A 22536-nucleotide genomic window follows, 5' to 3' on the forward strand; every position below is an offset into this window, starting at 1 on the left:
GGTTGAAAACTAGAATGTCCCTGAGGAAGACAAGGCGCTTCTTCTCCTTGACATGCTAGTGTTCTACCTGCGGGAAGCTTATTTGTAGGAGAAGGGTTCAAACATTCCGGCTCCCATCCCTTATGCATTTATCACTTGTGTTTATAACCTTTACCAAATGGTCTCTGGGCAGCTTACAAATTACCTGGCAGGGAGACCACTGATCTCAGGTGGCCTTACTTCTGAGTAGATGAGCCTAGTATTGCACTGACAGCCTCCCACCTGCAGCAGCAGCCAAGGAAGCTTTGACCACTTGGTGCTGATTTTGGGAGGGCCATATCTGGATGCCTCTATTTTGGTGCTGGAGGAGACTCTTGAGAGTCCCATGGACTGCAAGAAGATCAAACCTCTCCGTTCTTAAGGAAATCAGCCCTGAGTGCTCACTGGAAGGACAGATCCTGAAGCTGAGGCTCCAGTACTTTGGCCACCTCATGAGAAGAGAAGACTCCCTGGAAAAGACCCTGATGTTGGGAAAGATGGAGGGCACAAGGAGAAGGGGACGACAGAGGACGAGATGGTTGGACAGTGTTCTCAAAGCTACCAGCATGAGTCTGATCAAACTGCGGGAGGCAGTGGAAGACAGGAGGGCCTGGCGTGCTCTGGTCCATGGGGTCACGAAGAGTCAGACATGACTAAACGACTAAACAACAACAAATTTGCTTCTAGCGTGACATCAAAGTCTCGCAAAAGTTCACTTGCATCATTTTAAATCGTAACCAGCCCAGTAATGGCATTGCCTGACTTACCCAGAGGTTCTTGCCCTGTGACTCCACAAGATCGTGTCTGCTGCATGATCAGCTTTTTCTAAGCCTTGAATGCTTCTTCCCCTAGCTCAGTGGTTTTCCACCAGTGTGCCATGGCACTCTGGGGTGCCTTGAATGATGGTCGGGGTGCCGCGGGCAACATTGGCCTCTGTCCCTATTTCCTTCCCTCCCTTCCTCTGATGCCCTCTCATGTCTCTGCCTCCTAAAGGCTTGCACAGCAGTTCGTTGCAGCAGCCCTGGCTCTAGGGCCTCTAGGGCTGGCCAGGGGCTGATTCCTAGGCCCTTGTGGGGCAGTGAGAGGAGACACCTCTCTTTGGGGCAGGGCGGGCAGCTCAGAGACCAGGGGCAGCAGCAGCGGCAGCTGCCCAGAAGACTCCCAAGGAGAGGGAAGAGGAGAGGAGGCTGAGGGAACACTCCACAAGGGAGGGTGTTTGAAAAAGGGTGAGGGGCTGCCAGCTCTGCAGGCAAAGGGTGGCATAACTGGGCTCCCGAGCCCCACAGGGGTGCCGCAGAAAGAATGGAGTTGGTCAAGGCAGCTGTGGACTCAGAAAGGTTGAAAACCTCTGCTCTAGGTAGTACACCGATTGCTACTCTGAAAGCCATGTGGAATTGCAGGCTATTACCAGCCCCTGTTGGCTCATGCGGTGTTGCTAGTGAAAGCCTGTCCTGTTCTTATCTACAAAAAAGCTTCTCTCGCAGCAAGAATTATGTACACACACACACACACACCCCACAGCATAACAGCAGTACCTCGGTTCCATAACTTGAATATGCAAGTATTGACTGGTTTGGGCAAAGTGTACATTGGGGTTATACTTGACTCCCACCCTATACACACCCACACACCAATACAGGTGATCAGTGCTTTTTAAAACTAAATAAATAAATGAAGTTGTTACAGTAAATGCCCCACACTTTCAGCATTTGGGAGGGCGGTACTGCGTACCCCTGAGTACCCTGGGGGGAGCACTGCCTGAGGTGATTTTTTAACCTAACTTGCGCCACTTCGTGCCCTGTGTATTCCCTAGCAGTCGGACGTATTTTTACATGGAAAGAAGCCACACACAGTAAGAGATGTTTTTAACATCAATAAATCAGAGGGTTGGCTGTTCTGCAATGTTTCAAGCCCTGTCACCTTGTGACTTTATTTTATTTATAACAGAGGGGTTTTTACTGAAATGCCATTTGTGTTGGTTAAAGGTAAAGGGACTCCTGACCATTAGGTCCAGTCGTGACCAACTTCGGGGTTGCGGCGCTCATCTCGCTTTATTGGCCGAGGGAGCCGGCGTACAGCTTCCGGGTCATGTGGCCAGCATGACTAAGCTGTTTCTGGTGAACCAGAGCAGCGCACGGAAACGCCGTTTACCTTCCCGCCAGAGCGGTACCTATTTATCTACTTGCACTTTGAGGTGCTTTCGAACTGCTATGTTGACAGGAGCAGGGATCGAGCAACGGGAGCTCACCCCGTCACGGGGATTCGAACCGCCGACCTTCTGATTGGCAAGTCCTAGGCTCTGTGGTTTAACCCACAGCGCCACCCGCGTTGGTTAGACCCTCCCAATTAAAATGTAAAGGAGGCTGGGAATATAAGGCTACACATCGAAATATTTGGTGCCTAACCACGACCCAAACTCTGAATTTGAATATCAAAAGGCATTCATTATAGAGAAATAAAAATAGTGTTTGTGGGAGGGGACATTGTTGTTTTTTTGCTTTGTTTTCTGTTTTATTTATTTGTGCTTTTATCCTGTATTTTTTATCTCGTCAACTGCCCTGAGATTTTCAGATGAAGGGCGGCGTATAAATTTAATAAATAATAAATATTTCATGCTAGCCTTACTTTGAGTAGTTAGGTTGACATTAATAAATGTGACCAGCTTAAGTTTATTAATTTTAGTGGGTTTACTCTGCATAGGAAAAGGCGAACCACAGCCGAAAATATATATTTGTGCTGTTATGGCCTCTAAGGTGCGAACGCATTGAGGTTTTTGTTTCTGTTCATGCCTGCAATATGTTTTGAGCTAAAGGGAAAATACACATTGGGGGTTATTACTATAGCTGTCAACTTTTCCCTTTTTTAAAGGGAAATTCCCTTATTCCGAATAGGATTCCTCACAAGAAAAGGGAAAAGTTGACAGCTATGGTTATTACAGATTTCACACACTACTCCTATATTATTAACAGTAGCCCAGTTTCTTAAGTTTTACATGAAATGGAGTAAAATCAAATGCCATATGTTATCTGACTCCATTTCAGGTAAAAAATAAAAATTAAAATGCTACATGTAAGAGATACATCTAATTGTGTTTTCAAATCTCCCAACACCTTGTAGTTCACATTATTAGCTAATTTTATCAAGGAGCATATTTAAAGCACATGCACACATGTAATAATCATAGGAAAAATGCAAGATAAAATGGTGCAGTAGAATAATCAGTTTACAAGAAACCATCAACTTACTCCTCAATTATTGCTTATCAGACTGATAATTCAATAACAATATATAATCAACGGTTTAATAGAGAGGGGAATGGAGAGATGTGATTAAGTCCACTGAGAATAAAAATAATTGTAAAAATAAAAATGGCCGTAGCTTAATAATATTCTACCTGCACACACACACACACAAGAAAAAGATGGGTTATAAAAGCACTTTCTGCAAGTACAGGAAAAGGTAATAAAACAATTATAGAGGCTGTTTTAAAGAAGAAGAAGAAGAAGAAGAAGAAGAAGAAGAAGAAGAAGAAGAAGAAGAAGAAGAAGAAGAAGAAGAAGAAGAAGAAATTAAAATTTAATGTCTTTACAAGTGAATAGAGCAAAATAGAATCAAAAGGGAAAGGTGTATGAATTGATTGAGCCAGCAAGGTTTTTTTTGGGGGGGGGGTTACATGTTTATTACAGCCTCAGGTTTGTGCTCTGCTTTGACAAAAACAATTTTGCAGTAGCGATATTTTTCTCACACTCAGGCAGATCACCCACTGCGTCCCATTTTGATCATATGAGCATGGTGTGTGTGTGTGTGTGTGTGTGTGTGTGTGTGTGAGAGAGAGAGAGAGAGAGAGAGAGAGAGAGAGAGAGAGAGAGAGAGAGAGAGAGATTGGGGCTAAGCCGTTGGTGCCATTAAGAGAATGTTTGGGGCACTGGGATGCTCTTCTTCAAATAAATCAGTACAATAAAAGCCAATCACTAGGCAGAAGGAGAAAGCCAGCCCTCAGTGTCAGATTTGGGGGTATGGTTAAAGGAGTTAATTATTACATTGACATCTAATAATATAAATTGCATTACATTTTTACATTTCTACCTCTACAGTGGGCACTGTTTGAGTATTTTGCCTGAAGAAACAACAATGTCTTACATTACCTCCAATTTTAGGAAGGTTATCATATGGATCTTCCTTTTTGGTTTATTATTATTATTATTATTATTATTATTATTATTATTACATGTATTGCCCAGTCTTCTCCAGCATGTCCCAGGGTGGGTTACAAGGATTTGAAATTCAGAATTAAAAAACAAGTCAAGCAAAGTCTAACACCCACCTTGGTGAGCTGTCACACACACACACACACACCCATTCCCCCAAGATCTATTTTGTTGGGAAAAAACCAGAAGGTGGCAACTTTACTATTCTCAGCATTCACCACAGTGTCACTTCATCAGTGGAAATGCTGTCAGCAATTTCCGTTTCTGAGCAAAACTGAAAACAAACGCTACACAAAAAGTCCAAATGAACTGCTCTCTGTTGTGCTTTCTGCACAACTGTTGTGCTTTCTATCGAATGGGCCAAAAGTTCAGCTTGCTTTGCCAGCACCATATGGACCCCCAGCAAGCTGACTAGAGATGTTGGATTCAAACCCATTTAGGATGCAGCTCAAACACTGGGAATCTCATCACCAGGAGTACACCAGAGATATATTCTATCTCTGATCATGAGCAAGCAACACAGCAAAGCTAGCTGCTGACAGTCTGATCTGGCAAGCAGTCAGTCTCTAAGAGAAACTATCTTAATCAATCTTAAGCTTTGTAAGCTCCTAATTCAGTCCTGGACTTTGGCCCCTTGCAACTACTTTTGATATTTTCTAGGCTGGCCTTCTGGCTTCCAAAGGGCTCTTGAATGCTCTTGATGGATATTATTTTGGACAAGCAAGGATGCTAATTTTTGTAGAAGTTGTACGCAGACATCAATGACATCCAGGCACATGACGAAACAAAAAGCCACAGAACTAGATCTACAGAGAAACTATATGTGGAGAATCAATGCACTGTGTGCATCAGATGGGTGGAGTACTGTTGTTGTTGTTGTTGCTGCTGCTGCTGCTGCTGCTGCTGCTGTTAACACACACATTTTCTCTCAGTTGTATGCCTTCAGTTCATTTGCCTTTACTTCCAGGATTACCTCATCCCATATATGCCCACTTAACTGCTTTGATCTACAGAACTGGCACTGTTACAGGTAACACATAATATTTGTTAATTCACTCGTAAGAAAGTGATCTTTTAGTGTGGCAGCTCCTAAACTTTGGCATCTTCACTGTTCTTTTTTTGGCACTTGCTAAAAACATTATAGGCAAGCTAGACATGTAGAAGTTGACATGTGTTTGAGTAAGTTCTTTGCTGAACTATTTTATTTGTGGGGTTGCTTTTTTTCCATACTTGATTTTAACTTTGCCCTTTATTGACAATGTTAGTGTTTTGCACTGCTTGGAGGTATGATCCACAATCAAGCAGTGTTTTGTTAAATAAAGACATGCGATGCCACCAAACTCTTGGGGATGTTGTGAGGATAAAATTGGGGTTTGTGGGGCCAAGCATGTATGGCACCTGGAGGTCCTGGAAGGGTAGGCAGGCTAAAAAATGTAAATATAGATTTCTAAATTGTATTTTAGTGGGAGACCGGAAGAAAGAGCTGAGTCTTCATTTTCCTCCTGTGGATCCCTGGAAGGATCTATTCCTTCGCGCCATGAAAGCAAACAGTAAACAGTATCACGGTGGGTTACGCATCCTTCCTTCTGAACAGCCATAAAAGATTTTCATAGCCTAACAAGTATTATATAAAAGTCTGGAAGGATAAAGTGAGGTGAATACAACTCCATCATTATCGCTACACTATTCAGCTGTTCCTACCATCAGATGAATGCAATCATCGTTGTCAATAGGACTGTATATATAGATACATAAAGCATACACAAGAATGTGTATCTACATCTGTATATTACCCATCACAATCCTAGGCAAGATTACTGAGAAATAAACTCCACTGTGTTCAATGGGGCTGAACCCCTAATAATAATAATAATAATAATAATAATAATAATAATTTATTTATGTGCTGCCCAGCCACTCTGGAAGGCTTCCAACAACTTAAAACATCAAGCACAGTAAAACATCAAACATTAAAATGGCAAAGTGTGCAGAGAACTCTGAAATCATGCTGTTGCTCATTTATGTCATAAGCTTAGACAGGTTCCTTTTGGTTGTGATGGCTTGAAGTGCCGCAGAAATGTTGCAACCCGGAGTCCCTTGTTGTAGCCTATGAAACAAGTGGTGATTTTGGGGGGTGGGGGTGGGGGGAGGAGATGCCTAAGCTTTCAGGCAGGCAAGATTCAGAAAACCTATCACCCATTTCCTTTGCTATTTTATAGGGCAACCTTCTCCTCGGAGGAACGAATCGCTTTCTTTCCATTTCCTTGAACTCACAACCTGTTCAAATTGCAAACAACTACTTTGCAAACAAGAGGGTCGAGAAGGGGCGCGGGGTGTGTGTTATTTATATATATATATTTCCCTGTCTTTCTTTTATGCCTTTTTATTCATCATTTCCCCAGATATACAGCATAAGATACAGCCTATTTTATCAATACAATGTCAAGCGTCCTCGTCTTTCTTACTGCACAACTACAGTCATTTTAGGGAGAATTGTTTAGTAAGGATTTTGGAGGAAGCCTTCTGAGATATATTAAAAACAGCAGCAGCACAATTTTTCTGCTTTCTTTTCAGCCAGAGAGTTCTCCCTGCTCCCATTCTCCACTTTTATGCTGCTAGTATAGACCTAGGAGTGATCTCCCTCTAGCTTTAAAGCCAACGCCTTTAAAACTATGGTTATTTTTAATTTTTTGTGTTTTTTTTTTTAATCCGCTTTTCTATGACTCCTTCGTTCCTAAAAGGAAAAGAAAGAAACGCCAGCAAATTGTTCTAAATTGCTCGGGCTGTGTTTCTCAACGCGATCAGGGCGACTGACGCCAAGTGAGGAGTTCAGCTTCCTCTCGGGGCCGACCACATCAAAGGGAAAGGAGAAGCCAGCCAGAGGCTGCGCTGCTCTCGAGGAGACGCCGTGCGCCCGGATCGTGTCCAGGGCAGGGAGAGGAAGGAAGGGGCTCTTGAGAGAGAGGGAGGGAGAGAGAGGGGGGAGAGAGAGAGAGAGAGAGAGAGAGAGAGAGAGAGAGAGAGAGGGAAAGGAAGGAAGGAAGGAAGGAAGGAAGGAAGGAAGGAAGGAAGGAAGGAAGGAAGGAAGGAAGGAAGGAAGGAAGGAAGGAAGGGAGGGAGGGAGGGAGGGAGGGAGGGAGGGAGGGGAAGGAAGAAAGGAAAAGAGAGAGAGAGAGAGAGAGAGAGAGAGAGAGAGAGAGAGAGAGAAAGAAAGAAAGAAAGAAAGAAAGAAAGAAAGAGGAAGGAAGGAAGGAAGGAAGGAAGGAAGGAAGGAAGGAAGGAAGGAAGGAAGGAAGGAAGGAAGGAAGGAAGGAAGGAAGGAAGGAAGGAAGGAATTCTACTAATTAGATGAAGACCCCCCCCCATGCACATCGTCTTCTGTACAGACAGAGTAGTGCAGTTGGGGAATTTTTCACTATGGACTTCATCTGGTCTTAACGGGGATCCACTAGCAGGGATGGTATAACTCGTATTCTTGCCGCTCAGAGATTATTATTTTTTTAAAAATCAAGCTTTTGATGATGATGATGATGTAAGGCTGCATTTGGGGGCTCATTTCCCTGAGTGCGGCTCTGCACTTTTGCCCCGGGGGCCCGATCCTGAGCTCTGTCCCGATCCTTCATGCAGCCGCTCGGACACAACTGCGCTTAATCTCTCCGCCCTGGAACTGGAGCGCAGAATTCGTTGCTAGGGATCCCTTACTGGTCAGCCCCGCTTCCCTCGGGCAAAAAGAGCTCCCTACCGAGACCGGGGCGGGTGGGGGGTGTTCTCCCCCATCCCCTCGACTAATCCAGATCGACTTCGCGCTCGTCCTGTGGCTCCCACCCCCACTTTGCCCTTTTCAAATATATTAAAAGAGAAATTACTCAGGTATAGTTTGGCTCTTTCAAAAATCCGCTGGGGAAATCCAGAGATTCTCACACCTTTTAAGCCTGAATCGCTGAATTTAAGAAAGGAAGCGTTTTCTTTCTTTTCTTCTTCTTCTTTTTTAAGGGGACAATTTGGGTCAGCAAGAAGCGGACTTGTTCTGCGATTCCTCCTGCCTTATTATTCAGAGGTAAACAGGCGCGTCTGAAATCGCGTTTCATTGTGAACCGGGCGCGCAAACCATCGAACGTCTGCAGGCAAAAGGAGGTTTCTCTTTTCCCCATCCTCACGGCAATGGTCGGAGATGCGGGATAGGGTGGGGGTGGGGATTAAAACTTGAGACCCAGGGGAGAAATTTAAGGAGGGAAGATGGGGACGCACATGCAAGTGGGCAGCTGAGATCTTTTACACACATCCTTGGGAGTAAACCCTGCTGAACGCAACGAGACTGCCAGGACTGGGCTGTAAAGCGAGGGCCATAAAACCTTCGGATCCTGTCCCAATGCAGCCCAGAAACGCGTCCACCACTCAGCCCTTCCGACAGCTCCTACCTGGTGAAGCCGAGGGAGAAGGCGGCCTCCACAAATCCTCCAGCTCGGCGGCTCGGTCGCAGAGGCTGCCCTCGCAGCTGGGAGCCGACTCCGAGGTGCCGTCCGCCCCGTCGGGCAGCTGAGATTCCGGGGAGAAGCGGCCCTGCGAGGGCGAGGGCTCCGGGAGGCTCAGAGGCATCTGCCCCGGAACCTTAGTGTCTGCCAAGGAAGAAAGAGGGAGGAAGGAGAAAGATCTCGTGAGAAGCCTGCTTTCCCGTGTACGCCCCGTCGCACAATCCCCATTTACAGGTGCCCGAGGAGAAAGCCAGCCAACCTACGCGCTACTTTCAAATCCACTTTTCCCCTGTTGGATCAAAAGCTCAGCTACTCCGTGATAACTATAGATAGATATATTTATCACGCGGTAGCTGTCCTTTTATCCGCTTGTTCTACCTGTGAAAAAGTGGATTTGGGAGACCGGGTAGTGAAAAAGCGGATATTATTAAAACTCTTCCTGAAGGCAATAAGATAAAAGGACACTAATCTAAACAAAAAAACACTTTAAAATAAGATTAAGACTTTTTTTTTTCATAATGCAGTAAGATAAAACAAACTAAATAAAAGCACGTGGTAACTACAGATACATGCCTGCGTATCAGGCGTCAAATGGAAAATCATCTCCATTTGCCTATAACCACAACCTCCGGCGACTTGGGTGTTCCGTCGAAAGTAAACCCTGACCCGCCCCTGCCCCTCGGTCCGGAGGCGCCCGAGGAATCCGGGCCAAAGAAACTGCTTTGGCTCTCACCTGCGCAGATCTGTGCCAGGACGCTCTCCAGGCTGAGACTGTACTCCCCGTCGGGGGCTCGGGGCTGGTGGTAGCTGTGCGCCTTCTTGCTCTTCACCAGAAAGGACCTGGGCATGGTGCCTCGCGGGGTGGACGGTGCTCAGACTCCGTCTCCTCCTCCTCACGCCTCTCGGGCCACCAGTCCCCGCGGCGCGGGCTGCCTCGGCGCGTCCCGTCGAGCGGCGGCGGCGGCGGCTCTCTCCAAGTCGTCCCCAGTCCTGCGGGAAGTGCTCTGCGAAGAGGTCGGGCGAGCCATTGGTTACCAGGGAATATGCTGGAGGGGGCGGGAGAGGGAGGGAGGGAGGGGGAGGGAGGGAGGAGCGTGGCTGACGGGCTGGATGCCTGCGACGGAAAGAGGACGCCTCTACCCTCCGCCAGGTGGCATTCGCGCAGGTGGTCAGGCAGCCGGCTCACCTGTCAACCGCAATAGCCCTGCTTTTTTCGAGGGGACGCACGGGCTTCTCCCCGCTCCCATTTCATCCTCACACAAACAAACCCTTCGGGAGAGGTGAGGCTGAGAAAGAAGCGGGGGGGGCACCCCGTGAGCTTCCTGGCCGAATTCGAACCCCGCTCCCCGATTTCTGCTGCGGCACTCCAACCACTAAGCGTGCTCTCCTACAGGTTGCGACTTGTTCCAGAAATCGACCGCGCGAGACAAAGGAAGTATGATTTCTCCCTTCTCTTCTCCTCGCCCTCAATATTCATTCATTCATTCATTCATTCATTCATTCATTCATTCATTCTCTGGCCTGGCCCCCGAAGGCTACTTCACATGTTAATGTGGGGAGGAGTGGGGCGTTATTGCGGGAGAGGGCCAAATTCTCCTCGCAAGGTTCAAGCGCGCAAAAAGCCCAAGAGGCGGTGGCTGACGCAGATCTTCAAAGAAACAACCGCAAAGTTTGGATCCCCACCACTTATCTAAACTCTGCAGTACCCGATTCTCTGTCTCTGTCTCTTTGGTGGCGCAAATAGCTCGGGAGCGCTGCCGTACAGAATCCGTTCATCAAGGGGTGCCTGTCACGTCGGTGCGAGCAATCCCGTGCTCGAATTCCCCCGTGTTTCAAATTCAATCAGCCGCCCAACATTAGTTGTGGTTCGCGCGCGGTAAAAGCAAACTCTCTAGCAACGTGGCCGAGGAAAAGGGCTTAAACATCGCTATCCCTTTCTCATGATTAATCAAACAGATTTCCCTCTCCTTCTTTCCTTTTTCTTTCTCTCTCTCTCCTGCAACCAAGGCTCAGTCATCCTCAGAGCTCTGACATTAATGGACAAACTTTGGTCCGCTCATTTCAAGAGGTAGATCTTCGTGGGCGAGCCCCCCCCCCCGGTCTGCTTTTGGCCGAGAAAGCAGGCAGGGGGAATCGCGCGCGCCAGTACCTGCCCGCGATCCTATTAGTCAAGTCCGCTCCGAAGCAAGACTCGTTGTTCGTAATGCAATTTGCTCCCGGTGGGCTGCATAGAATCACAGAATTATAGAGCTGGAAGGTACCCTGAGGGTCATCCAGTCCAACCCTCTACACTGCAGGATTTCCCTCTCGACGTGGAACTCGAACCCACGACCCTGATATTAAGTGTCTCGTGCTCTACGCGTCTAGTTTAGCCTATCTCTCCTAAAACCAGCGGGCTGACACGGATTCCCCCAAGAGGTCTCTGGTGAGACAATCAGCTGGCCAAAGAGGCAGTGAACATCTCTGCGCAAGAGCTTCCAGAGAATTGGCTGATATTTCTGGGGAGATCCAGAATTGGGGGGGGGGGGGTGTTGGCGGGGGGCGGGGCTCAATCCTTCCAATGAGGGGAGCAAAAGTCGGGCAAGGACCATGCGGGACAAAATGGGGAATATCTCCTCCGCATCTTTTAAGTTGTTGAGGAGTGTCGAGCTCCAAAGTTTGCGCCCTGGCTTTTAAACGCTGACCAAGCATGTCTAGATGTAAAGCAATGGTCTCGTGGCCTTGATCCTCAGAGAGGTGAGCTCAGAATAGCAACCGAAGAGTCAAAATCCACCCCATGGTACCTTAAAGACATCGCATTTATTGCGTGTCGTGAACTTTCCTGGGATGCAGCCCACGCAGGAGGGGTGACAACGCTAACAAACTACTGTAGTCAGAGGGGACGAGGACGAATATTATATATTAGGAACGGTAGAAAAGGGATTGATCGCCTGTCAATGAGTATTGCGATTGATCTGTTGAAAAACAACAACACCCGGAACACAGTCGCGAATATTCCCCTGCCAACCGGCTCTGCTACAAATTGCATATTATAAACTGCAGTTGCTAAATGTACTAGAACAATTTTATTTATTGCACTCCGATCCTAAAGCGGTTACAGTTAACCTCCCCCTGGGATTTGCTTTCAAAAAGTGGAATTCAATGTAGCGTTGAACAGCTGTTGTATCGTAGACCTTAGTTCTAATTCAGAGCAGAGTGAAGGGGCGGAGGAAATCTGACGTTTAAAATGAATTTTGATTTTTGATTTTACAAAGGCAATGTCTACAAACAACATTTTATTGTGCCATAAACCTGTCTCCTCCCGCACTTGCGGCTGTTCAGATTCCACCCAATAATTATTGTGCTTCAACTATTTTATTGTAAACTGCCCTGATAACTGTATTGAAAGGTGGCATATGAATCCTAATAGCAAATAAGCAGACTTCATGGGCAAGATCCAGGCAAAAGCAAGTAAACATTTTTAACATGCCATTTAGTCTAATGAAGGACACCTTGAATTCTCTTTTTAAAATCACTGTAAACTTTGGCTAGATCGTCTGACCGCCTTTTTCCTCTCTGGAGGCAAAGTTATGCGAGCCAGTTGATTCCCATCATTAAAGCTGCGTTTCCAATGGTGACGTGTCCTTTCTTTAGCTGATTCTGCAGATTATTTTTGAATTGGGATTTCGTGTCCCTACTGAAGCCCCCAAGTGAGCCACGCAGTTCGATCCTAACGCGCGTTAACTCGGAAGTGTAAGACTCACTGTTCCGTGGAGTTTTTTGCTCCCGAGTTTGCATTTGAGAATGCAGGGTCAACCGTTCACGAGGCTGGGCTTTTTCTCCCCTTGCCAACTTCTACTGGTGGAAAAATATCCTTCTCTTTTGGCTGAAAATGAATGCGCAACCACCACCGCTCCCTCAACCAAAAATAAACGTGGGCTGCATGATTTATTTATTTATGTTCCTCTGATAAGAAATAGTGATTGAAAGGGTAATAACTCATTGCTTCATCCAGTTTGCCTGCGGGTGAAACGCAAAATAGGTTGGCTGAAGGCTGCGGAGGAGTGACTTAAATTAGGATTTAGGGACCTTGGGGGAACATGAACCGTTAGAGGAACCTCGAAAAACGATCAAACTCTTTCTCTTTTTTGGGAGGGGGCGGGAATTGTAGAAGAGTCGCGCTTTTGGTATCCTGCAGGAACTGGCAGATTCGCGGCATGTACTTTATGGAAACCAACCAGCATTTTGGTTACGTAGATCGGATGCCCGGGCAAAGTTTTCATTCCATGGGCACCTAAATCAGGACTGAATCTGAAGCTAGGACTGGGAGGGGGTGCAGAGAGGCGGGGGAAGGAAGCGTCAAATATTGAGAGTCCCCCCAAAGTCAGCCTCGAATTCATCGAAACATCACGCAGTGTTTATTATCTCCTGTTGAATAGGAGGGGTTTAAAAGGAATTGCTGGAGTTGAAAAGTTAGTTTAGATTGAAGATAGCGGTAAAAATCTGGTTCCGCCTCCACGTCCCCGCAATTCGCCGCTGCCCTGTTCCTGAGCATTTTCTGCCTAGTTTCGTTTCGATCTTTTGATTTTAAGCAAATAAATGAACGTGTGCTGAGCGCGCACGGTGTCTATCCAGATGCAACCGCTTTGTCTTTAGGGGGTTTGTGGCAGGTGGAATGAAATTGCTAGGAACTGCACTAGGGGATCCCTTCCAACTGGACTTTTCTATGAAATCCATAGACTAGACTTGGCCAGAGTCGCTGGATTCAAAGTGCCGAGCTCTCAGGGGTTCAGAAAAGCTGGATTAACTACAAGCGTCAGGAGGGTAGTACAAACTTAGGCGCGTTTACCTGAAAACGAGTCTCATAAGTAAAACATGGCTGCGTATTTCGATTATTATTATTTTTACGCATTTGCATTGAGTGCATCCGGGCACGAACCGCGGGACTTCCCCTCTGCGCAGATCCCACTGCAGGAGCTGGGTGATGCGCTTGCGGGATGCGCCCTTCCGCCGGCTTCTAAGAAAGGGTTTCTCCTTCCCAGGGAAAATAATGATAAGAAGAAAAGCAGCCCTGACTGATTAGGCTACTGCAAGATGCTTGATCTTGTGATCTGAATGCCTGAAGCAGGACAAACGCTGGTCACTATTATATATGTGCAGAGTCCCGAACAGGCTTTTGCAAATAATAAAAAATGGAGGATAACCTTTTACCCACAAGAACTATTTTTTATTATATAAAATAAAGTCCAGGCGGCCCATTCCGCTTGGGAAAGTCTGGCCTCCGGCACAGATCTAACTGGGAACTGCGCGGGTGCACTTCCCCCAAAAGTGCAATATTTGCAAACCACCGCCAGATCACAGGTAACCTGCTTTGCGCGGCTCTCGTTCCTGCTCAAACTTTTAAACATGATTTTAGTTTTTTAGCTTGGCTGGTCGTGATGGTAACACCAACGTTTACGCGCATCTATATGTAATATGCGCGTGTGCGGTGTGGCTGCAAGCTCGCGCTTCTGGAAGGAGCTGGCCGCATCCTGTCCATTTCAAAAGGGAGGCATCAAAGGCAGCTGGGAGGCCGGATCCACGGGCTTTGTTGTTGTTGTTGTTTCTGCTGCCGTTTTACTGCTGGTGGGAGAATTTCCCGGTCGCTCCACCTGCCTCTCCATTCATCCTTGAGAAGGAGACACAGAAGCGGAAAGTGGGGACCGAAAATCAAAGCGCCTTGATAGATTGGTTGACTTATCTGCGCCAGCCTCCTCCTCCCTCGCCCCTGCCCTCTATTGATTCGTTGGAAGAAAAGCAGGAGCCGCGCCAGATTAGATATTTCCGAGAGAGAGCGAGAGCGCGAGAGAGAGAGCGCAACGTTTTAGGTAGGAAAATGGAGCGGCCAGGAGTGGTAGCTTGGTCCCACGACTGTGGGTGCCCGGGGCCGTGGGTGCCATGCAGCGTGCATTGTCCTGGCGCCGAAATTTGTGAGTGCCCGGGCCCTCCATGGGGAATTTTGTGGGTGCTCGGGCACCCAGGGCCCCGGCATCTATGGGGAAGGGGGTCTCGCGTGCGCCTAGGATTCCATTGTCTTTGAAGAGCCGTTTCCAGCTTAGCGCAGGGCTGGGGAGCTAATCCAATCCATTGACAAAGCGTTCCACATCTTTTTTCAACTGTTCCGAGTGCGCTCGGGCCACCTAACCTTCCTTTTTGAATCACTGGTTCAACGGGAAGGCACGCATGAAGCTACAAGGGCGAACGCGAATATGCCATACACGTGTGAACATTCCCCGTGCCTTTTAGAAATACAGTGGTACCTCGGGTTACATATGCTTCAGGTTACATACGCTTCAGGTTATAGACTCCGCTAACCCAGAAATAGTACCTCAGGTTAAGAACTTTGCTTCAGGATGAGAACAGAAATCGTGCTCTGGCGGCGCGGCGGCAGCAGGAGGCCCCATTAGCTAAAGTGGTGCTTCAAGTTAAGAACAGTTTCAGGTTAAGAACAGACCTCAGGATCGAATTAAGTTCTTAACCCGAGGTACCACTGTATATATAAAAGAATAGGCTAGTGAAGCTACCCTGTTATATGCAGTGTATTTAAATGTCTGGCAGCAACACTCCATGGGAATGATTAACGCGAAACCTCATTCCCCAGGCTGTTGTCACTGAACCACCTTCGGCGCTGAGTAATTTGGATCTGTGGTGAACCCCACTCACCTTTCCCCCCTGCTGATAGGGAAGCCCCCGCCCCGCATCCTCACCCCCCACCCTGCGGCTGGATTTCGGTTTCAAACAAAACAACTCCTTCTTGGCTCCCTCGTCCAGTTTCGCCATTGCACAAACCATCGTTTAAATGGAAGCAGCGCCCAGGAACAAAGTTGGGAAGGTTTGATAGGAGAAGCCTGGGTGCGGGAAATATGGCTTGCCCTCTCCGCAGTTGTAATCCTTCTCTCTCTGTGTGTTGGCAACCGGCTAACAGGCGCGTAAAGGACCCTCCTTTCTACAGCTTCACCGCTCTAAATCGCCCCTCTCCAAAACAAAAACAACCCACCACCGTCCCTCCCTATTTTTCTTAAATATACACAGGCTTCACAGTCCCCTTACACAGTGACCTGGGACTTTCTTCGGAGTAAGGCAAGCCTAGGGCTGCTTGCGGGGAAAAAAGACCCTGGAAGACGCGCATCTGGCGGTGGCACGCGTTTGCCTGTAACGTGTGGACAGTGGGAGGTGTATGTATGATGGGTCGGATGGCGCGTGGCCCGAACCCAGCTCCCTCCACCTTGCAAGCCTAGGGTGCTGTTGGAGCTTCCAACCACTTTAGGGTTTTAGAATCCGGGAAGGCAATTCCTTTCATCGGCAGCCTGATCCGAAGTAAGGTGGGATTTGAAGTCTGGGTGCTAGATGGGGGGGGGGGGGAGGTGTGGACTAGAATGGCCCTCGTGGTCCCTTCCAAGTCTTCTTCTATTATTCCATGACTGGCAGAGTTTGCTGCCTTTCCGAACTGCTAAAAAGATTGCTTGGATATAGGAAGCTTCCTTTTGCTAGCTCGGCGTTGTCCGGGATCCCAGATGGGGGCTCCTCTCCCAGCCCTACCTGCCCCTGCCCCACCCAGACCCTGCCCCACCCCTCCCAAACAAACCCAGAAAGACAAAGAAACCAGTGGAGAGAGCGGCAGCGGTGGCGAAGCGCCCAGGAGTCTCTCTCTCTCGCTCTCTCTGCTCTGCACCCATCCACTAATTTACTTTCTTTCTTCGATGAGAAGGGCCAGGCCTGAAGCTTGCCCTGGAAAAAACACTCCTTCTGAGCAGCCTATCATATCCCAGAGCTGATTGTGATCATACAAGAACAGGGTTCTGGAGAGGCGGAGTGCGGAATAGGAGCCACACACTCTGCACTTGCTCAGGAACTAACAGCCACAAAGCTCCTAGGCTGGAAGCAGAAGAGGCGCCGAGGCTGAGCTTACGAGTCCTTTTGGGGGGCGGGGGGGGGTGATGATGCCTCCACTTCCGGGAAGAAGCAGAGTCCGTTTCCCCCGCTCACACGTGCGTAAAGAAGGCAGCGACGCAAACACGAGTGGGTGGCGCGGAGAACCGAGCCGCCCTCCGATGGACGGAAATCTGGGTGCGCGAGTCCTTCGCCCGTCCGTCACCCCCACTTTCCCGGGTTCAGAAGAAGGCGGAGAAGGTGAGTGAAGAGGAGGAGGAGGAGGAGGAGGAGGAGGAGGAGGAGGAGGAGGAGGAGGAGGAGGAGAAGAAGAAGAAGAAGAAGAAGAAGAAGAAGAAGAAGAAGAAGAAGAAGAAGAAGAAGAAGAAGAAGAAGAAGAAGCGCTTCACTTACCATGGAGAAAGGCGATGGAAGGAGACGGTTGCTGCCTGCCTCTTGCTTGTCCTCGGGGACCTTCAATACACAGCCCCCTCTTCCTCCTCCTCGTCGTCTCTGAAGAATCGGTGTCTTGCGCTGGACCTTTTCTTTCTAAACACCCCTTCTGAGCTCAGCCCCTGAAACCACAAATTCCACTTCCTGAGCGTTAGTGAGCCTGCTGCTGCTGCAATACCACCAAAATCTTGCTTTTCTTCTTCACCTCCTCCTCTCTCTAAAAGGCGACCCGAAACATAAATAAAATGACAATAAAATAAATCAGCTCGGCCAGCTCACTCGTTCCTTTCTTGCCTTTAGGGTAGCCCTGCTACATAGGTGTGTCTAGTCAGCCAGGGCTCAGGACCAAAGTGGCCATGATGGGTTCTTCTGTTCATTTGGCTCTCCTATTCTTCTACCCCTCAGAATCTGGCTTCCACTAGCAGGAAGGGCTGCAGATCCAATCAGGGTCGAAAAAATACAGGACACAGTAAAGGTAAAGTGACCCCTGACCATTGGGTCCAGTCGTGACCGACTCTGGGGTTGTGGAGCTCATCTCGCTTTATTGGCCGAGGGAGCCAGCATACAGCTTCCGGGTCATGTGGCCAGCATGACTAAGCCGCTTCTGGCGAACCAGAGCAACACACGGAAATGCCGTTTACCTTCCCGCTGGAGTGGTACCTATTTATCTACTTGCACTTTGTCGTGCTTTTGAACTGCTAGGTTGGCAGGAGCAGGGACCGAGCAACGGGAGCTCGCCCCGTTGTGGGGATTCAAACTGCCGACCTTCTGATCGGCAAGTCCTTGTGATAAATGTAAGCCTTGAACTAAATTAGAGCAGACCCTTGAAATTAATGGGCCTACTCTTAGCAATAGGTCTACTCTTGAGTACAACTTCCCAGGATACAACCCATATGTACAAACTAAGGCTGCAATCCTATCCCTATATACTTGGGAGGAAGCCCCATTTAATTCTATAGAACTTAATTCTGAGTAAACATGGTTGGAGTGCACTGTAAATCACTGATGACTCACTGCCTTTAACAGTACTGCAATCTCTGATATCTCAGGCAAGCCACCTTCACTCTGCCTGCCTTAACAGTAGGGCTGGCCCAGATAGCTGGCCCTTGTAAGAGTGAAAAATCTAAGTAGGCGGGAATGATTAGTGTTCCATCTCTTTTACAGCACAGTCCTAGAGGTGCTTACTTTGAAATAAGTCCCACTGAACTGAATTGGCTTACTCCCAAGTAGGTGCAGCCTGAGTGGTCAAACTTCTGTGAATGGATAAATATGCAGACTTTCACGTTACACAGCATTCCTCCTGCATCAAGTCAAATGCCTTCTTCCAACCCATTGGCACAGCAAAGAACAGTGTGTGATACTGAAATTAACCTATACATTGGTGAATTTCAAACTCCCTTCCCTCAACAAATCCTTTCCACATATTTTTGTCTAAGGGAACAAAACCCAGTTCAAACTACATACACCATGGCAAAGTCCTCTCACATTACACAGGTTTCTGATGGATTGATTTTTTAGTTTACTCTTTGTTATAGAGCCAGCCCTACCATTAGGCAGAATGAAGCAATTGCCTCAGGTGGCGGATGCTGGGCTTGTGGGGAGAGGGTTGGCAATGTCAGTTAGGTACTGGACTGGAGAGGACATACCGTATTTTCCCGTCTATAAGACGACCCCTGTTTTGGGGGACTCTGGTTTAAGAAAATGGGGGGAGATGGCCCCTGTGTATAAGACACCCCCAAATTTTGGACACTGTTTCCCCCCCTAAAACTCTTGTACATGGAAAAATACGGTAATTGTGTGTGCCCTGCTTTACACCGCATAATCCAGCCTGTTGCCCCCTCTGGTGTGGTGGAGGATGGTGCCCTGTTACAGTGCTGAATTAACATTCAACTCTTGTACAGGCCCTGCTCTGGACACAGAAGCTACTAGCTAGGCTTCTTGATTCCAGCCCTCACCCTGCATTTGCCTACTTGGCTGCAGTAGCTGTGCACCGTACGGCTGAAATTGGCTATGGTGCACATATCATGGTTTTGCAAAGAAGCAGTAGGATGCGTTGTACTCTGCTGCTGTTTACCAGCAGGCAAGAAACCAGAATTGCAAGTGAGTAAGTGCAATGGGTGACTGGGTATTTTCCTGTGGAGGTAATGCCAGTAATAGTGTTGCTGACAGTGACTGGATGATGCCCATGACACCTGTGCCAATCAGGCATGCCACTAATTCCTCACATGTTCAGCAAGTCTATCTCCAATCCCCGACAAATATTACCCACATTACTGCTTGTCTGTGTTATATACAGAAAGGAGGGTCAACTCTGTCTGGTAGTTGAAAACATCTCACTTGCTACATGCCACAATCAGCCACCTTCCAAAACTGTACCCCCAGGTGATCCCACACTGCACCAAGGAGAGTCACATCCCTTTCATTGGCTGGCAAGGTTCAGCCTTATAGGTAAAGGTAAAGGGACCGCTGACTGTTAGGTCCAGTCATGGACAACTCTAGGGTTAAGGCGCTCATCTCGCTTTACGTACAGCTTCCGGGTCATGTGGCCAGCATGACTAAGCTGCTTCTTGCAAACCTGCCAGAGCGGTACCTCTTTATCTACTTGCACTTTGACATGCTTTCAAACTGCTAGGTTGGCAGGAGCAGGGACCAAGCAACAGAAGCACACCCTGTCGCAGGGATTCGAACCACCGACCTTCTGATCAGCAAGCCCTAGGCTCTGTGGTTTAACCCACAGCGCCACCCGCGTCCATCAGCCTTATACTACTAGGCAGTAGTAGGTAGTAGTTCCACCAGGAAAGGATCATTGTTGTCTCAATATTTTCCCCCACACCCATGAGATTAATAGCACCTTTTCACTTCTCTAAAACCATAGGCATTCACATGTAACGTATTACTGATGTGGGCTGGAGAGAAGGAAAAAAACCTATGCACTCTAGCAAAGCTGATACCAATACAAGCATCAAGAATATAGCATTTAAATGTCACTGGAAAATAGTTCAAAGCAGAGGTGTCTGAAATCACACCTCCTCGCCATTGTAGGTTTTGCAGGGGTCATAAATGCACGAGGGGGAACCCCAATGTTAGGGTTGCCATGCATCTGGAATTTCACGATCGTGTCTAGGAATTGAGCAGTGAAATTAGTGCCTGGGTGCACAACAGAACAAGGAAGTGTGTGTTTGAGTATCATGCTTTGCCTTTTTTTTTTTTGGCAAATCCCCCCCAAAAGCTCAACTATTGTCTCCTGATTTTTATTTCTTGAAATATGGCAACCCTGCACCTGTAATTGGTACAGCTGGCTTTTGAAAGAAGCAGCAGTGGCGCTGAAGCCTACTTGAAACCAGTTTTTCCATAATAAAACCCTCTTTCCAGATTTGTGGGAAGATTTCCCCTTCTCCCCAAATATTTGGCTACTCGGTGGTAGGGGGGTAAAACAGGCATTTTTTGCACCTACCATGACTGAGGCACTTTGTTATCACACATTTAAAGCATATAATCCTCCCAGGAATCTTGGGAACTGTAGTTTACCCCTCACACAGCTACATTTCCCAGCGCCATTAGCAAATCACAGTTCCCAGGATTATTTGGGGGAAGTCAAGTGCTTTTCAATGTATGGTGTGTGCACAGTCTGAGAGTCTGCTCCCCTTGAGGTCCCGTTGCTCCTCTTCGAAGCAAAATAACTAGCTTACTTCAAAATAACTAGCAGGCTGTCTTCCCCTGCACAGACCCGGCAATCTTTCAAGACTTTTCAAGGAGTCACCACTAACCAGCCAAGGGATTGTCACTTGGTGGCAACATGGTCGTTGGCCTTCAAACACCTCTTAAAAATGTGTATGTTTTGTCCTAAAGCTCAACAGTTTTGGGGTCTTACAAAAAATACTCAAAACTTTTGGGGTGTCCTGGTTTTTACTTTTTGAAATATGGCAACCCTTGTTCAGAGCTCCTTAGAGGAGAAGTGGGACAGAACTAATAACTAATAACTCCTGCTCCTTCAGTGATGGCAGGGCAGGCAGACATTATAATGGGCGCAGCTACTTTCTGGAGGGTGGTGGTGGTGGTGGTGAGAGCTTCACCTGTTGATTATCTGCCTGCACAAAGGTGACAGGCTGCAGGGTGCTTGCGGCCGTTTCCTGGCCTCCTAATAGCTTGTTGTGGAAACTTTTGTGGGGATAAACATGGCTGGAAATACTTTGGCACCCACCCTGCCCCTCCAGGCTTGCTCATTTCCCCTGGGAACTTAGGTAATGCATAAATTTGGAAGAGATGGTGGGAGGCTTTCTCCTTCCCTCTATGGAGGGATTCTTGTCCACTGGAGGAGGGGGGGCAAGCGATTCCCTGCAGAAAGCAAAACCACGGCTTAGAAAAGCCTCTCTGCCCTCTTTTCTCTCCTTCCTTTCTGGGGCCTAGTGGTGTTGCGGGGACACAATTTGCAAAATCTCCAAAGGTGCCTGTGGTCTGTGGAGCCCAGCCAAAGTCAGCAAGGCTCTGGAGACAGAAGAGAAGGGACTGGCAGCCTCTCTCTTTGTGTGTTTGTGTGTGTGTGTGTGTGTGTGTGCGCGCGCGCATAACACATAGCCGTGACTGTATCGTTATGACTACCCCTGTTTTTAGCAAAGCTTTGGTTAACTCCATGCATGAAATCACACCGCCTGTAAAATTAGAAAGAGGGCTCAGAAACCACAGAGTTCACAGGAAAAAAACCCAGACACACACACATGCACACACACTCAAAACATTTCCATTTGCAGCACTCAAATGGCTTCCAACGAGAGGAGGCAGGAGGCCTTCGGACTGCCCCCCCGGCCCCCCAAGATAACAACAACAGGAAGGGAAGGGGGGGAGGGACAAGGTTCTTCAGAGCACCATTGCTGGACAGGGACTCTATGATGTTTAACAAGTAGGTGCAGTGGCGTAGCGTGGGGGGTGCAGGGGGGGCCGGCCGCACCGGGCGCAACATCTGGGGGTTAGGGTTAGGGGGCGCAAATCCACGGGTTAGGGGGCTCAAATCCACGGGTTAGGGGGCGCAAATTACTTGCCTTGCCCCGGGTGCTGACAACCCACGCTACGCCACTGAGTAGGTGACAGGCAGACATCCTCCCTTTTCATTCCTCAGTGCAAACAAACTCTAGGCCTGGCAGTAACCCTTAGGTAGCTCTACAATCCTAGGAAGTGACTACAACTCCCACCCTGACCATCGGTCATGCTTGCTGACATTGCGAGAGCCCAAGCTTAGCACCAGATTCCCTGTTTCCGACTTACGCTAGGTGAGACTTAATTTTTTACTATTTAAAAAGATATCCTGTGGGGTTGTGGGAAGTGAATCTACAATATGAGGATTTTTTTTGTTTTAAAAAATTAAAATGCATTTAAAATTTATCACGTAACTTAGTGTATTCTATAGGTATACTTATATACGTCTGGTCCACCCTTCATCATATGATCTGAGGCAGGGACAGCCAGGGTAAAAATACAGTGGTACCTCGGGTTACAGACACTTC

At 47.9% G+C, this 22536-nt stretch overlaps 1 protein-coding gene across 3 annotated transcripts in view; it reads right to left on the reverse strand.

The window, feature by feature from the left end:
- The window catches only part of GFI1 (growth factor independent 1 transcriptional repressor), a 39319-nt gene that overhangs the window by 13051 nt on the left and 3732 nt on the right, over positions 1-22536 (reverse strand). For all 3 annotated transcript variants that reach the window (XM_083511189.1, XM_083511190.1, XM_083511191.1), the window contains exons 2-4: positions 17000-17160; positions 9432-9702; positions 8645-8842 (exon numbers count right to left, since the gene is read on the reverse strand). In XM_083511189.1, the coding sequence (XP_083367315.1) occupies positions 8645-8842; positions 9432-9546 (313 nt within the window). In that variant the 5' untranslated portion in view covers positions 9547-9702; positions 17000-17160. The remainder of the gene's footprint in view (positions 1-8644; positions 8843-9431; positions 9703-16999; positions 17161-22536) is intronic.

This window comes from Podarcis liolepis (genome assembly GCF_965112155.1).
Source record: "Podarcis liolepis genome assembly, chromosome: 6".
Classification (NCBI taxonomy): Eukaryota; Metazoa; Chordata; class Lepidosauria; order Squamata; family Lacertidae; genus Podarcis; species Podarcis liolepis.